The sequence below is a fragment of the Acomys minous genome (assembly GCF_964271855.1).
Source record: "Acomys minous genome assembly, chromosome: 14".
Classification (NCBI taxonomy): domain Eukaryota; kingdom Metazoa; phylum Chordata; class Mammalia; order Rodentia; family Muridae; genus Acomys; species Acomys minous.
This window is the reverse complement of record NC_140496.1, coordinates 17,355,846-17,370,888: the sequence shown is the minus strand read 5'-3', so window position 1 is coordinate 17,370,888 and position 15,043 is coordinate 17,355,846. Positions and strand designations below refer to the sequence as shown.

Here is a 15,043-nt window from a genome sequence, read left to right as displayed (position 1 = left end):
AGAATGGATTGTAGAGCAATACTCTGGTCTGTTTTTTTCTTGTAGACAAAAGGTCTCACTATGTAGTTCTAGCTATACTGGAACTCAGAGATCCACCTTCCAGGCACAGGGACTAAAGTTGTGCACCACTGCACCCAGCAAGACCTAAAAAAAAAAAAAAAAAAAAAAAAAAAAAAAAAAAAAGCTGGCACGGCTCTCCCCTGTAATCCTGGCACTGGAGAAGCAGGATCACTACTACAAGTTCAGTGGCCAGCCTCAATTCCAGGCGACGTTACAGAGAGCCTGTCTCAAAACCCAAAACTTCTTAGCGTCAAGGAAATGTAAGCTCAAAAATTATATCCGTCGCCCAATATATAGAAAGTGGCGAAATGCCAGGAACTAAAACGTGTTCAATTAAGGCAACGTGCCTATTTATCTTTTTTGTCAAGCAAATGAACACACCTATGGTTAACTGTAGTCCAGCAGGCTACACATCATTCAACTTAAATGCAGCCAGGCGTGGTGGTGTAAACCTTTAGTTCCAGCACTTGGGAGGCAGAAGATGGCAGATCTCTGTGAGTTCAAGGCCAGCCTGGTCTATACAAATGGAGTTCTTGAGAAACTAAGACTGAAATGCACAGTAAACACTTCAGATCCATTTCTCAGCGACCCAAGGTTTATATTTTAACATTACCTTTCCATATGTGTATATTCAAGAATAGACGCTTATACCATATTTTATCGTAGTTGCTGCACGATGTTTCAAACTTCCTAAGTTATTTTGAGATGACAATAAAGAGCCGTTTTCTGCTACAGAGAATCAACAGCTATTTACACTTCCGTTAGCCAAACTGTTAATACAAATACACAGGTGCACGAGTACACCTCTAAGACTTGGTGGAAGTGGCAGATTGAGGGATTTAAAACTGAAACTCGTTAAAACTTGATGCTTCCAAACTGACTTTTGAGGACCTAACAATCTGCAAGACTGGCACGTTCCGGTCGCACCATAAGTAGCCAAAGTGATGTTATGATTTTGGTTATTTCCTTTAACGGTAAAAAAAAAAAAAAATGGGTACCATGGCCCAGTTTTCACTTATTTTATAACTGAGAGCTTTTTTGTTTGTTTGTTTGTTTGTTTGTTTTGGGCGACGGGAATGAAAACTCACGGCCTTGTGCCCGTGCCCCACCACCAGATTACACTTCAGATGGAGGGTAAATGAACGCCTACTCACACTCACTGAGCAAACACCGAGACAATCGGATTTCCTCCCCTACTGAAGAGGTAGGTGCACGCTGGCGGGCCATCAGATTAGTAAGTACTACGACTTGCACAGACCAGGAAGCTTTAACCGCCAGAACTCGGAAAGCTCGCCTCCCCGCCCCTCCCCCAACCCTACCGCCGGGAAGCCTGCGCTTTCCCCGTTCCCAACACCACCTCCTTTTACATCGTGCACAAACTTCGGGCACGTACTATTAACCTCCGTTTTTATTAAAAAACAAAACAAAACAGGAGAAAACAGGTTCAGAGGACAAAACAAAAGTCTGCCCAGCTACCAAAGCACATAGATCCAGCCAGATTCCCGACTCCAGAGACTTATTTGCACCTCTAAACAAACCAGGTTTTTACACCTGCGCCAGGCACTGCTCCTTCCCTCCCGGGTCTCACTATGTCACCTCGACGGGTCGTCCGTCCCCCCCCCCCCCGCCCCGCTCCCGAGAACCCTGCCTCAACTTCCCCACCGCGCGTGTTGCGGCTGTACGTGGTGGGCCGTGCCCCGTCAGGCTCCCACGCTGTATTTTGAAGGACTCGTCCCCACTCCGCGAGCAGAAGGGGAGAGAGAGCCCAGGCAAGCCGTCTGCGTGCGCACAAGCAGGCAGCCTCCTCCTCGCCTCACGCCTACCGAACCTCTCTCGGGCCTAAAGCTGCCTCGGCCATGCCCGCCAAAGTGCCAGGCAGCAGTCTTCGCGCGGCCGCCCTCCACGTCCTCAGCGACAGAGAAATTGTGAGGCCGCTTCTTTACCCTGCTGCAAGGAGGATGGCGTCGGTATCCGATGGATGCTGAATTCCTTCAAGGCCTAAGCCGCCGCCGAAGCCAACCCGCCTGCGTCCGCCATTAGCCCCCAAGACGGACCTTCGGGCGGCGCGCGCGACGGGAAAAGGCATCCAGCTCCCGCCTGATAAATAGATGTCACTTAAAAATGCTTTCTTCTTGCTCCTGCGGTGCTCTAAGTTATTTAAATATTATACTTTGTAGTAAATTTTCCGTAGAAGAGAAAATTAATTTTTAAATTAGACTTTAAATTCGGTGATCTGGCATTGCTGTGGACAGCCCCGAAGGTCGTCGCGCCAACGCGGAGGGGGACCTCGCGAGCCCGGAAGCGCCTAATAGGAACCAAGATGGCGGATGTAGAATCGCCTCAGAAGTTGTCAGGAGCGCCTCCGCCACCTGAGGGGGTCGGGGGAGGCCACTGCTCCGAAATCTCCACCGAGCTCATTCGTTCTCTGACAGAGCTGCAGGACCTGGAAGCGGTGTACGAACGTCTGTGCGGCGAGGAGGTGAGGAGCTGATCCTCCTTTTATTATAGTCTGTCTGTCAGGGAAAACTAAACAACACCTTCCCAGGACGCTTTAGTGTACTTGGACTTTTGGGTCCATCTGTCAGTTCTATTCACTGAAGCTTATTTTTGGCCTGTTAACCTGGACTATCTCCTTTCTTGGTTTGCTCCGGTATTGATTTCCCTAACGAATAAAAGTGGTGTATTTATACATTTTTGTAGGTATACATATAGATATGTACACCCCCCCCCCAAGTTGTTTGATTTTCAAAATAAGAATTATTTTAACTTGAAAAGTGAAAAGCTATGAATGTTTTTTTCTCGACTCATTTAAGGGAGAAGTTACTGCAAATTAGCTTCAAGTTTTAAGACTTTATCTCGTAGGGAATGATGTGTATAACTTTAGCACTTCAGTTAAATCAGAGCTTTGTAGGAGTTTGAGCATTTTCTTATTTTGAGACTGCCTCTTTGTTGCCCAGATTTGCCACCTTCCTGTGGCAATCTCCCAAACTGCTGGCATTATAGGTGAACTCACAACTCTATAGAAATTTGAAAGCTCCCCTGCAAGGAGGTTGCAATTTTAAGCCTAGGGCATAACTGTCTAGTCTCAAAACAAGTCATTTCCTCTCTTGTACCTTTGATGATGGGTGCGGGCAGAATTCTGATTCCTTTCCATTGATAGATGTTATCTCTCGATGCTTGGCATGGCAACCTGATGCTTTCAGTTCATTTTCCAATGTGGTTGGATTCCTTGCTAGTCAGAAGATGTAAACTTGGATCTAAAAGTTTGGCAGCTGGTTTTCCCGGTAAACATTTTTCTTTTTAGACAGCGTCTCTCTAGCCCTACCTGGCCTGCAACTCACTATGTAGATTAGGCTTGCCTTGAATTTAGTAATCTGCCTGCCACTGTCACTCAAGCAACGGGATTAATGTCGTGCACCATTCGAAGCACTTTTGATGGGGGAAAAGAGAATCCTTATTAATATTGTTTTGCTTTGTTTTGTTTTTGAAACAGTTTTTCTGTGTAGCCTCGGCTGTCCTGGACTCACTTTGTAGACCAGGCTGGCCTCGAACTCACAGAGATCTGTGCACCACTGCCCTGGAAAGAATCCTTATTGTCATTGAATACTTTTTAATGCCATCTTTCCCCAATTCTGGCAGTTTCTTATGCTTTCTCAGAAAGAAGTATTTTAAAATTCAGTGCTCTTATCTTAGCATTACTAACTTTAGGGGCTAAAGAGATGGCTTAGCAGTTAAGAGCACTGTTTGCTCTTCTAGAGGTTCTGAGTTCAGGGCTCACAACCATCTGTAATGGTTCTGGCATGCAGATAGGGCACTCCTACACACAAAATAAATAAATAAATCTTAAAAAATAAAAGTCCCAGGGCAAGAGAAATGTCTCATGGGTAAGAGCATTGGCTGCTCTTCAGAAGACGTAGGTTCAATTTCTAGCACCCACATGGCACCACACAACTGTCTGTAACTCCAGTTGTGGGGGATCCAACATTCTCATGCAGACATACATGCAGGCAAAACACCAATGCACATAAAATAAAAATAAAAAATTTTTTTTAGCCAGCCTGGTCTACAAAGAGAGTTCCAGAACAGCCAAGATTACACAGAGAAACCCTGTCTCGAAAAACCAAAATAAATAAATAAATATCCTAATTTTATAGCCAATAGATCTTATAAATGTAACAGTGTTGGCTCTATGTTTGTATTTAATGATTGCCTGGAAATTTTCCTCTGCATTCTTCTAGGCTGTCTTAATTAAATATGTTGCTAACAATGTTGCACAGTATACTACATGCTATGACAAGCATTTTCTTATCCTGTTTCATTTGCACAAAAACCCTATAAGGCACACATTACTCTCCCTATTTTACAGGTGAAAAAATAGAAGTAGAGCTAAGTATAATTCATACCTACAAGATCCCAAGTTCACAGGCTGCACAGAGAGACCTCTCTCCAGGGGGCAGAAGTCAGCTAATATGTAAGAGTGCGGAAGTTGAAGTAGCACAGTAAAGTAGCTTCACTGAGATAGAAGTGCAGTCATCCCCTCTGAGCACTAAGTACACAGGAAGAAAGGATTTTTTAAAATTATGGTCTCTTTGGAAATTTCATCTTTTATTTTGTTTCTTTTTAAAATTTATGTGTGTGGGGAGGCAAGTATCGCAAGTGTCATATCGCAAGTGTTAAAGTCAGAGGACAACTTTGAGAATTGGTCTCTCCTTCTACCATGTGGATGCTGAGGCTCAGACCTCAGTCAGCAGACTTGGTGGCAGGAGTCATTTCTCCAGTCCTTGTTCTGGTGTTGGGACAGGGTCTCATATAGCTCACACAGCCCTCAGATTGGCTTTGTAGCCAAAACTGGCCTTAACTCCTGATCCTTCTGCCTGCCTCCTGGGGGCTGAGATAACAAGGCAACATCACCACGTATCTAAATTAGCCGCTAAGTTTTAGAGCCTATTTGAAACACTCTACAAATAGTATTGAATAAACATTTGTTCCCATTGTATTATTCATCTGCCAGATGGAATAAAATATACTAAATGAAATATGTAGTGGGCACCTGCCTATAATCCCAGTCCTTGGGAAGTAAGAAAAGAACAAGAATTCAAGGTCATCCTGTGCTTCAAGCTAGTGATAGACCACTCTGGATTACAGAAGACCTTATATCAAAACAAACATAAGATGACATAGCCAATTATTTAGTCCAATGGAACAAAGCAAAGCAGTGTTGAAGTCCAAAGGGACTATAATGGAAGGAAAAAATATTTAAATGTGATTCACCTTTTAGCTAGGTTGAGCTAGGTAACTTTGTTTTGCATTTGCTTGTTGTTGTTTTGAGACAGGATCTCTCTATGTAGTACTGGCTATCCTGAATATGTATACAAGGCTGGCTTTGAACGCACAGAGATCCAACTGCCTTTCTCCCAGTGCCGCCATTAAAGATGTATGCCACTACATTCAGCTTAAGTTAGAGAACTCTTAAAGTTCCTTCTACCTAGGGCTAAAGATAGAGTTTAATATTTGAACACTTGCTTAGCATGTATGAGGTTATACATTTAATCCCCAGTAACTTAAAAAGAAATTTTCTTATATCTGTTCTGATGATAAGGTGTGTTTATCTGTGTTTCAGAAAGTTGTGGAGAAAGAGCTGGATGCTCTTTTGGAACAACAAAACACCATTGAAAGCAAAATGGTCACTCTCCACAGGATGGGGTAAGTATGTATTGCAGCAAGAATTGTACATTCCAAGTAGGCCATGGTGGCGCATGCCTTTAATCTCAGCATTTGGGAGGCAGAGGCAGGCAGATCTCTGAGTTTGAGGCCAGCCTGGTCTACAAAGCAGGTCCAGAACAGCCAAGGCTACAATGAGAAACCCTGTCAAAGAAAGAAAGAATTAATTAATTAATTGTATATTCCAATGGGGACCACTGGATAAAATTAGTTTTCCTAGCCCAGTAGTTCGGGCTCCTAGGAGGCTAAGGTTGGAATTTTGCTGTAATTTCAAGGCCAGTGTGGGCTGAAAAGTGAGTCCCTCTCTCAAGAAAGGGAAAGAAGGATTCTTTTTCCTATTGTTGTGTTTTATTAACTGACAGGCATTGAAATGGGAAGGAACAATAACTCAAAGTCAGCACCTAAGGAGTTACAGTTTGGTCCTTGTTGGTAACTAGGCATGATGACTCGGAGCTGTGATCAACCCTTGGTAGTGGAGTTCCAAGAATTATCAGGAGTTCAAAGCCAGCCTGGGCCACATAAGACCCTGTCTCAAAAGGACAAAAGTCTTTGGCTTTAGACTACAACCTGGCTTTATTGCTTTACTACAACTAAACAACTTTAATCCTAATACCTGGGGGGTAAGGGCAGATGAAAGTGCTGTTCAAGGCCAACTTCAGCTTCATAGTAAGCTAAGAGACTAATTTAGGCTATGTAAACCGCCCCCCCCCAAAAAAAAGCTGGCCACAGTGGTGCACGTCTGTAATCCCAGCACTCAGGAGGCAGAGGCAGGTGGATCTCTGTGTTTGAGGCCAGCCTGATCTACAAAGCGAGTCTAGGACAGGCAAGCCTACACAGAGAAACCCTGTCTCAAAAAACCATAATCATCATCATCATCATCAACCACATTAGAAATGTAAATTGTGGCTGGGTAGTAGGGGCACCCACCTTTAATACCAGCACTCGAGGAGCAGAGGCAAGATGTCTTGAGTTCAAGGCCAGCCTGGACTATAGAGTAAGTTCCAGGACAGCCAAGGCTACACAGAGAAACCCTGTCTCAGAAAAACACAAAAACAAATATATATGTATAAAGAGAAGAAAGGCAAACTCTGAAAACTGCAACACTAAACTTCCTGAATTACAAACTTTGTTTGGGACCCATAAATTTGTGTCTTACTAAGTGATTCCAATTTGCAGTTCAAGTTTAAGAATGACTGTTCACCCCCAAGCAATGGGCAAAGAGACACCTTGGTGGTGGTGTGTTCTTATATCAGCCAGGGGCAAAGCAGATGGCAGTCCTTTGTTCATCCTAGCTTGATGCCTGCCTTGGTGGCCAAAGCTGTTTCATGCCTAGGACACATAAGGAAAAAAAAAGGAACTACTGCTTTTTATCAATTTTATGTATTTGTTGTGCATTGTGGTATGTGCCTATAATCTAAGCACTCATAAAGCTGAAGCAGGACAATCTCAGGTTGAGGCCAACTAGAAACTCTGCTTCACAAAGGGGAGACAAGCGGCCCTAGGAGTGGTATTATACCCAGTAATCCTAACATGTGGAAGGCACAAACAGCAGTTTCAAGAGTTCAAGGCTCCTTACACAGTTTGAAGCCATCCTGGCCTACATTAAACCTCATTTCTAAGCAAACAGAGAGAAGGAGCTGGGGATGTGGCTCAGGGATAGAGCATTTGCTTAGCCTGCGCAGTGCTCTGGGTTCAAGCCCAAACCTCCCCATTCTCCCTCTCCCTCTCCCTCTCCCTCTCCCCTCCCCCCCACATGCATGCACACACACAGAGACTATTGCAAAATAGGAAAAGAAAAAGGAGTAGAAAACATAGTCTCTATCTAGGAAAAAACAAAAACAAAACCCCACCTAACTTCCCCCTCTTGCTCCTGTTCTCTCGCTCTGTGGTAAGTGTGCCCTGATGATGTCTGTCTTTAGTCCCAACCTGCAGTTGATTGAGGGAGATGCGAAGCAGCTGGCCGGAATGATCACCTTCACCTGCAACCTAGCTGAAAATGTGTCCAGCAAAGTCCGGCAGCTTGACCTGGCCAAGGTAATCCCACTGAGCATTTGATGTCTGAGCTCATAGGAGGGAGAGAAGAGGTTACGTTAGAGACTAGATAAGAACCACCCAGGAGCTGGGCGAAGTGGCGCACGCCTTTAATCCCAGCACCAGGGAGGCAGAGGCAGGCGGGTCACTGTGAGTTTGAGGCCAGCCTGGTCCACAAAGTGAGTCCAGGACAACGAAGGCTACACAGAAAAACCGTGTCTCGAAAAACAACAACAACCAAACAAATAAACAAAAAGAACTATCCAGTAAGAAGCAATACAAAATACCAGAACCTGACAAAGATACCACATAAAAACTCCAGACCAGTAGCTTTTACACATATAAAAAAAAAATTTGGGCTGGAGAGATGGCTCAGAGGTTAAGAGCACTGTCTACACAAAGAAAAAAACAAAACAAAACAGAGCACTGCCTACTCTTCTAAAGGTCCTAAATTCAATTCCCAGCAGCCACATGGTGGCTCACAAGCATCTACAATGAAATCTGGTGCCCTCTTCTGGCCTGCAGGTGTTAAATGCAGGCAGAACACTGTATACATAATAAATAAATCTTAAAAAATAAATAAAATAAAAATAAAAATCTCAAATACTAAAAGCAAATCCAACAATGTGCGTGTGTGTGTGTGTGTGTGTGTGTGTGTGTGTGTGTGTGTTAGGATTTGTCCTAGAAATGCAAAGCTGGTTTAACATCTGAAAATCAAGCAATGTCAAAAAGGGTATAGGGAAGGAGCTGGATAGAGAGAGTGCTTGTCTAGCATGCATTGCAGCCCTAGCTTAGACTCCAGCTCAGCAATGTTATGTTTCCAAGTATCACATACATCTTGATTCAGTTATAAAGTTATCAAAATAAATAGGGATTTTTCCTATTGATGCTTCTATTAAGATGAATTAACCACACTAATTAAATCATGGTATCTGTTAGTGTCTTGATATCATCCATAACAGTTTTATAAGTGGTTATGGTAGTGTTTTTTAATTTGCCAGTTACAGCTGAAAATCCCTGACAGCTAGGTTCTATTCCTAAATCTGTACTTTCTGAAGAGCATTGTGAGAGACTAGGACATTGTTTTAAGCACAAAGAATTTTTGCAGAACCGCCTCTATCAGGCCATTCAGAGAGCTGATGACATCTTGGACCTGAAGTTCTGCATGGATGGAGTTCAGACTGCTTTGAGGAATGAAGATTATGAGCAGGCTGCAGCCCACATTCATCGTTACTTGTGCCTGGACAAGTCAGTCATTGAGCTCAGCCGACAAGGCAAAGAAGGTCAGTATCCCAGACTGTTGGTTCTGGTTTGGTTATAAGCATCCATGATCTAAACTGAGCAAACTCAATTAAGTGTGTGTTTCCAGCTACAGTGGCTCAAGTCTGTAGTACCAGCACAATTTATTTGTCTGATATTCTGGACTTTCTGTGATTGACTCATGCCATCTCTATAGAATAGTCATAAGTCCTTCATTCATTGTGCAAGTGTGTAGGAATGTTAATTCAGAACATGGCTGTTCTGGCAAGAGATCACATCCAAAGACCTTCTAGGTCTATGAGATCCCGATGGCAAGAGCTCACATCCAAAGATCTTCTAGGTCTGTGTGATTTGGCTGGAATACAAACATGCCTTTAATCCAGGAGACAGAGGCAAACAGATCTTAATTCAAGGCTTGGTATAGAGCAATTTTCAGGTAAAGAAAAGCTTAGGTCCGAGCGTGGTGGTACATACCTTTAATCCCAAACAAAAGTAAATTTAGTTTGTAGAAGGAAGCATCCATGTTTGAAACTGATGTCTAACTGAGTGGTAGAAAAAGTAATGAATTAGAGAACATTTGATAGAATAGGATACGCCCAACTCTCGTGAGAAGAGAGAAGAAAAGGAAGCTTATTAAGAGGCAGTTTTTCAGAGAGAGGAGGCAGTTTTTACCAGGACAGTAATAGAGAGATGGGTTACAGAGAGAGAACTCTGGCGAAGAGGGAACAGGCCAGAAAATAAGCCAGGAGATTAGAGCAGATCGCTGACTTAGTTAGATGCCAAGCAGAGAAATTCCAGGCCAAGAGAGAAGCCAGATTAATTAAGTCAGCTGGGAGAATAGTTTGAGGCAGAATAGCTGAGTTGAACCAGCCAGCCGAGAGCTCAGAAAAAACAAGTAAGAGTGAGCTTATTCAGCAGTAAGTCTCAGCTAAAATATTCTAGGCTTAGATTAGATTGTACAGAAGCTAGAAGCTTCCAGGTCTAGGCCTAGGTTAACAGAAGGAGGCAGTAAGCCTCCCAGACAACAGATGAAACAGGAAAATAAAAGTTACTTTAAAAAAAAAAAGATTTATTATGTATACAATGTTCTGCCTGCATGTGTGACTGCCAGCCAGAAGAGAGCACAAGATCTCATTACAGATGGTTGTGAGCCACCATGTGGTTGCTGGGAATTGAATTCAGGACCTTTGGAAGAGCAGAGAGTGTTCTTAACCACTGAGCTATCTTTCCAGCCCCTAAAAGTTACTTTTACACAAGTGTTTCTTTCTTTTCTTTTTTTTTTTTTTAAAGATTTACTTATTTTTTTATACAGTATTCTGTCTGCATGTGTGACTACATACCAGAAAAGGGCACCAGATCTCATCATAGATGGTTATGAGCTACCATGTGGTTGCTGGGAATTGAACTCAGGACCTCTGGAAGATCAGACAGTGCTCTTAACCTCTGAGCCATCTCTCCAGCCCTACACAAGTGTTTCTTAAGCTCTTATTGAGGCTTGGACATAGACTACTTGCAGTATTTTTCAAATACTCATCATGCTTCTGCTTCTGTCACTTTGCTTATTACACTTCCTTTTCCTGGATTGTGCGTCTCTCCTACTCAGCTACCAAAGTCCTGTCCAGCTTGAAGAGATGACACATAACTTCTCTAGGAAGTCTTTTTAATTATTTCAGCCAGAAATATAATTTTTAGGCACTTTTCTTATGACTCTTACCATAAATTGAATTGTATTATGTGTATTAGGACCCAGACTTTTATCTTTTACTTGATTATAACTTTCCATGGCAGAACAATCATGGTAGATGCATCTTTTAGTCATCCCCATTGCTGAGTATCTTGTATACAGTAGGTATTTAAATATATTTGCCAAGTGAATAGTGGTACACAAAATGACATGGGCCTGACATAGCACCATTCTGTACATTGATTTTCATTTTATCTCCATTGAGCAGGAAGCATGATTGATGCCAACCTGAAATTACTGCAGGAAGCTGAACAGCGTCTTAAAGCCATAGTAGCAGAGAAGTTTGCTATTGCTACCAAAGAAGGTGATTTGCCCCAGGTGGAGCGATTCTTCAAGATCTTCCCGCTGCTGGGTTTACATGAGAGTGGACTAAGCAAGTTCTCAGAATATCTTTGCAAACAGGTATGAGCAGTGTATTAGTCAAGATTCTCTAGAGTGACAGAACTTAATGGAATAAATCTCTATGTATGCATATATTTATGGGGGATTTATTGTAATGACTTACAGGCTGCGGTCCAACTAATCCAGCAATGCTAGCTATGAACAGAAAGCCCGAGCATCTTGTAGTTGTGCAGTCCCACAAGGCTGAGTGTCTAGCTGGTCTTTTGTAGATGCTGGAGTCCCAGATAAGTAGGCTCCACTGCCAGTGAAGGAATGGATATGCTAACAATGCAAGGGCAAGCAGGCAAAGAGCAAAAGCTTCTTTCTTATAGGACCATATTAAGACTTCCAGCAGAAGCCGGGCTGTGGTGGCACATGCCTTTAATCTTTGCACTTGGGAGGCAGAGACAGGTGGGTTGTTGTGAGTTCGAGGCCAGCCTGGTCTACAATGTGAGTCTAGGACAGTCAAGGCTATGCAGAGAAACCCTGTCTCAAAAAACCAAAAAATAAATAAATAATTTAAAAAAAAAAGACCTAGCAGAAGGTATAGCTCAGATTAAAGGCTGCCTTCCTGCCTTAGGATTCATAGTGAATCTGGCCGTGGTAGCGAATGCCTGTATCCCAGCACTCTGGGAGGCAGAGGCAGGCAGATCTCCGAGTTCAAGACCAGCCTTGTCTACAAAGTGAGAACCAAGGCTACAGAGAAACCTTGTCTCAAAAAACAAACAAGCAAACAAACAAGATCCCAGATCAAAGATGTGTGTCTTCCTACCTCAAAAGTCCAGACTAGAAGTGGATTCACCCACTTCGCACCAAGCAGAAAATCTCACAAGTGTGCCCTCCATTTCTGGATTGTAGTTCGTTCCAGTATAGTACAAGAGGAGAGCCTAGGATTTCCTGCATCTGTGTAGTGACTCTATCACTGAGCTGTGTCCCCAGCCCTTACCAGCCTCACTCTATCTCCCACAAGCCTTAAACTTGAGATTCTCCCACTTCAGCTTCACAAGTTGCTGGGCTATGGCTATCAGCATCAGGCCAGGCTGACAAGTCTGGTTTGGTCCTTTGAGGCAGAGTTGTGCTGTGACCCTAGTTCAGTGAGAATTTGTTGGGTGGTCCATGCTGACTTTCAGGTCGCAGTGCAGTCCTCTTGCTCCTAGCAGTGCAGGGATTAGCAAATTGTTTCCATGGATACTTCTTTTTCCTAGTGTGGTTTTGCCTTTACTATAATCTCAAAGAAGTAGATACATGCATCCATTCACCACATTTTCTTTATGGCCTGCTCTTTCCCAGACATAGCCTGGACATCTGCTGGTACACATTGATTTTCAAAAGACCAGGTGAAAATACAAGAAGATTGAAATCCAACTTCTTTTTTTTTTTTTTTTTTTTTTTTTTTTTTTTTTGGTTTTTGAGACAGGGTCTCTCTGTGTTAGCCTTGGCTGTCCTGGACTCACTTTGTAGACCAGGCTGGCCTCGAACTCACAGCGATCCGCCCGCCTCTGCCTCCCGAGTGCTGGGATTAAAGGCATGCGCCACCACGCCCGGCTGAAATCCAACTTCTGATAAGTTGAATCACTCTTTTAAGCTGTTGCTCAGGAACTACTGTCCGATGTTGTCTGTTTTTGAGACAGAATATTGATATGTAACCCGGGTGGCTTAATACGTAGACCAAACTGGCCTTGAACTCGTGATCCTCCTGCCCCAGCTCCCAAGTATAGCATATGGGCTGTCTTCATTAAGATCTGTTGAAGAGACAAAGACGCTTGAGTTCAAGCCTACCACCCTGAATTTGATCCCAGAAGCCAAGGTGAAAAGAGAACTGACACTACAAAGTTGTCCTCTCACCTCCACATTCACTGAGGCGTGGAGCTACCTAGTTCACATACACACAAAGATTAAAAAAAGAAGTCAATTCTCAGTTGATAGTGATGGCGCAAGCACTTGGGAGGGAGGAATGAGGGTGAAGAAGTCAAGGTTATCCTGTGCTACATAGTAAATAATGAGACTTTAAAAAAACAAACAAGTTAATTCTCAAAGATGGACAGGAGCAGAGCAAACAAATGTGCAGAGTTGTTGGGTCATTTTAACAATCTTATCGGTGCATTCTTCATACACCCAGAATTCTCTATAATAGAGACCACTCTGCCATTAGGAAAATGACGCCGTTCCATATAGACTAGCTTATTTCCCTCTATTGCAGTGTTCTCAACCTTCCTGATGCTGCAACCCTTTAGTATAGTTCCTCATGTTGTGGTCGCCCCCAACCATAAAGATATTTTTGTTAGCTAGGCATGGTGGCACATGCCTGTAATCCCAGCACTTGGGAGGCAGAGACAGGCAGATCTCTTTGAGTTCGAGGCCAGCCTGGTCTGCAAAAGTGAGTCCAGGACAGTTAAGGCTACAAAGGGGAGCCCTGTATTGAAAAATCAATAAATAGATATATTTGTTGTTGTTGTTTTTGCTACTTCATAACTAATTTTTCTACTGCTGTGAATCAAAACATAAATACTTTGGAGATGGAGGCTTGCCAAACAGGTTGCAACCCACAGGTTGAGAACCGCTGCTCTATAACATTTGTTTGTACTCTATCAAGTTATACTTTAAGATCATTATTAGAATTAAGAGTGTTTTCTCCTTTTAGCTAATGGTAGTCCATATTTTCAAGGAGATTAAAAGATTATTTCGATTAATATTTTGCTGAGCATGATAGCACATAGCTTTAATCTTAGGAGTAAATGAGCAGAGATAGGCGGATCTCTGTGTATTGTAGGCAAGCCTGATCTACATAGCAAGTAAGTTCCAGCCCACCAGTGAGGGATACATAGTGAGACCCAGTCTCAATAAAGAAAAAAGCGTTATCACATACTCAACTTCCTTGTCCTATTTGAGTACCCATAAGAGATTTTCGTTAGTGCTGCCTCTAACCTTCAGCCACCAAGGAAAATTTGGTGGAAGGAAAGGTCGCCGGAAGTCTTTGGTCTGAGAAATATGTGTGGGTTTTTCTGCTTTCAGGTAGCCAGTAAGGCTGAGGAGAACCTGCTCTTGGTGCTGGGATCAGACATGAGTGATCGAAGAGCTGCGGTCATCTTTGCAGATACTCTCACTCTCCTGTTTGAAGGTGAGCCTCTTTCTTTACACTAGGGAGACTGGAGACATTTTCTTCTAACATCTGCATCCTAGCCTTTCCCTTCCCTCTATTCAGGTGTGTTTAAGCCAATCCTGTAGTTTCCTATGTGTTGTTTTATTGGATAATCTATTTCCAAATTAGTAACTGATTAGCCAGATTATAAAGTCTCTCCAGTATTTTTAACCTCCCTAGCCCTCAAGACCCAAATGCTAAAATAAACTTAACCTAAAATAATTTGCTACAAGGAAGGTGATCTACTCTAAAGATCCTGCTAGAGAAGACACTGTGACCTCTCACTCAAGTGCCTGGTAGTATACATCACTGTTTATAGTTAATAAATTTCCATAGCAACATCTAGCATGAACTAGAACTGTCCACTTCAAATAGTGAGGAAGCTGAAAGGGATTGAGTTAGACCTAGGCCTTTGATGGGAGAAAGGAACTTATTTTACGGGAAAAATACGTGGAGTCAAACTCTCACTTTCTTCTAGGGATTGCCCGAATTGTGGAAACCCACCAACCCATAGTGGAGACTTATTATGGACCAGGGAGACTCTATACCCTGATCAAACATCTTCAAGTAGAGTGTGACAGACAGGTGGAGACAGTGGTAAACAAGTTCATCAAGCAGAGGGACTACCACCAGCAGGTGAGCAGGGGAACTGCCTGCAGTCTAAAAGCAGCTTTAGTCAGGGCATCACTAGAGGAAACTAGGAGAAA

The 15,043-nt window shown here is 43.1% G+C and overlaps 2 protein-coding genes across 2 annotated transcripts in view; one reads left to right on the top strand and one right to left on the bottom strand.

Annotated features, from left to right (window-relative positions):
- SF3B3 (splicing factor 3b subunit 3) overlaps positions 1 to 2,144 on the bottom strand; it is a 41,314-nt gene extending 39,170 nt beyond the window's left edge. The window contains exon 1 of the mRNA XM_084756645.1: positions 2,004 to 2,144. The gene's annotated coding sequence lies outside the window, so the exon portion shown is untranslated. The remainder of the gene's footprint in view (positions 1 to 2,003) is intronic.
- Positions 2,145 to 2,342: 198 nt separating this feature from the next.
- The window catches only part of COG4 (component of oligomeric golgi complex 4), a 43,390-nt gene continuing 30,689 nt past the window's right edge, over positions 2,343 to 15,043 (top strand). The window contains exons 1-7 of the mRNA XM_084756665.1: positions 2,343 to 2,539; positions 5,681 to 5,763; positions 7,701 to 7,815; positions 8,921 to 9,095; positions 11,025 to 11,218; positions 14,210 to 14,315; positions 14,815 to 14,972. Coding sequence (XP_084612791.1) covers positions 2,381 to 2,539; positions 5,681 to 5,763; positions 7,701 to 7,815; positions 8,921 to 9,095; positions 11,025 to 11,218; positions 14,210 to 14,315; positions 14,815 to 14,972 — 990 coding nt within the window. The 5' untranslated portion in view covers positions 2,343 to 2,380. The remainder of the gene's footprint in view (positions 2,540 to 5,680; positions 5,764 to 7,700; positions 7,816 to 8,920; positions 9,096 to 11,024; positions 11,219 to 14,209; positions 14,316 to 14,814; positions 14,973 to 15,043) is intronic.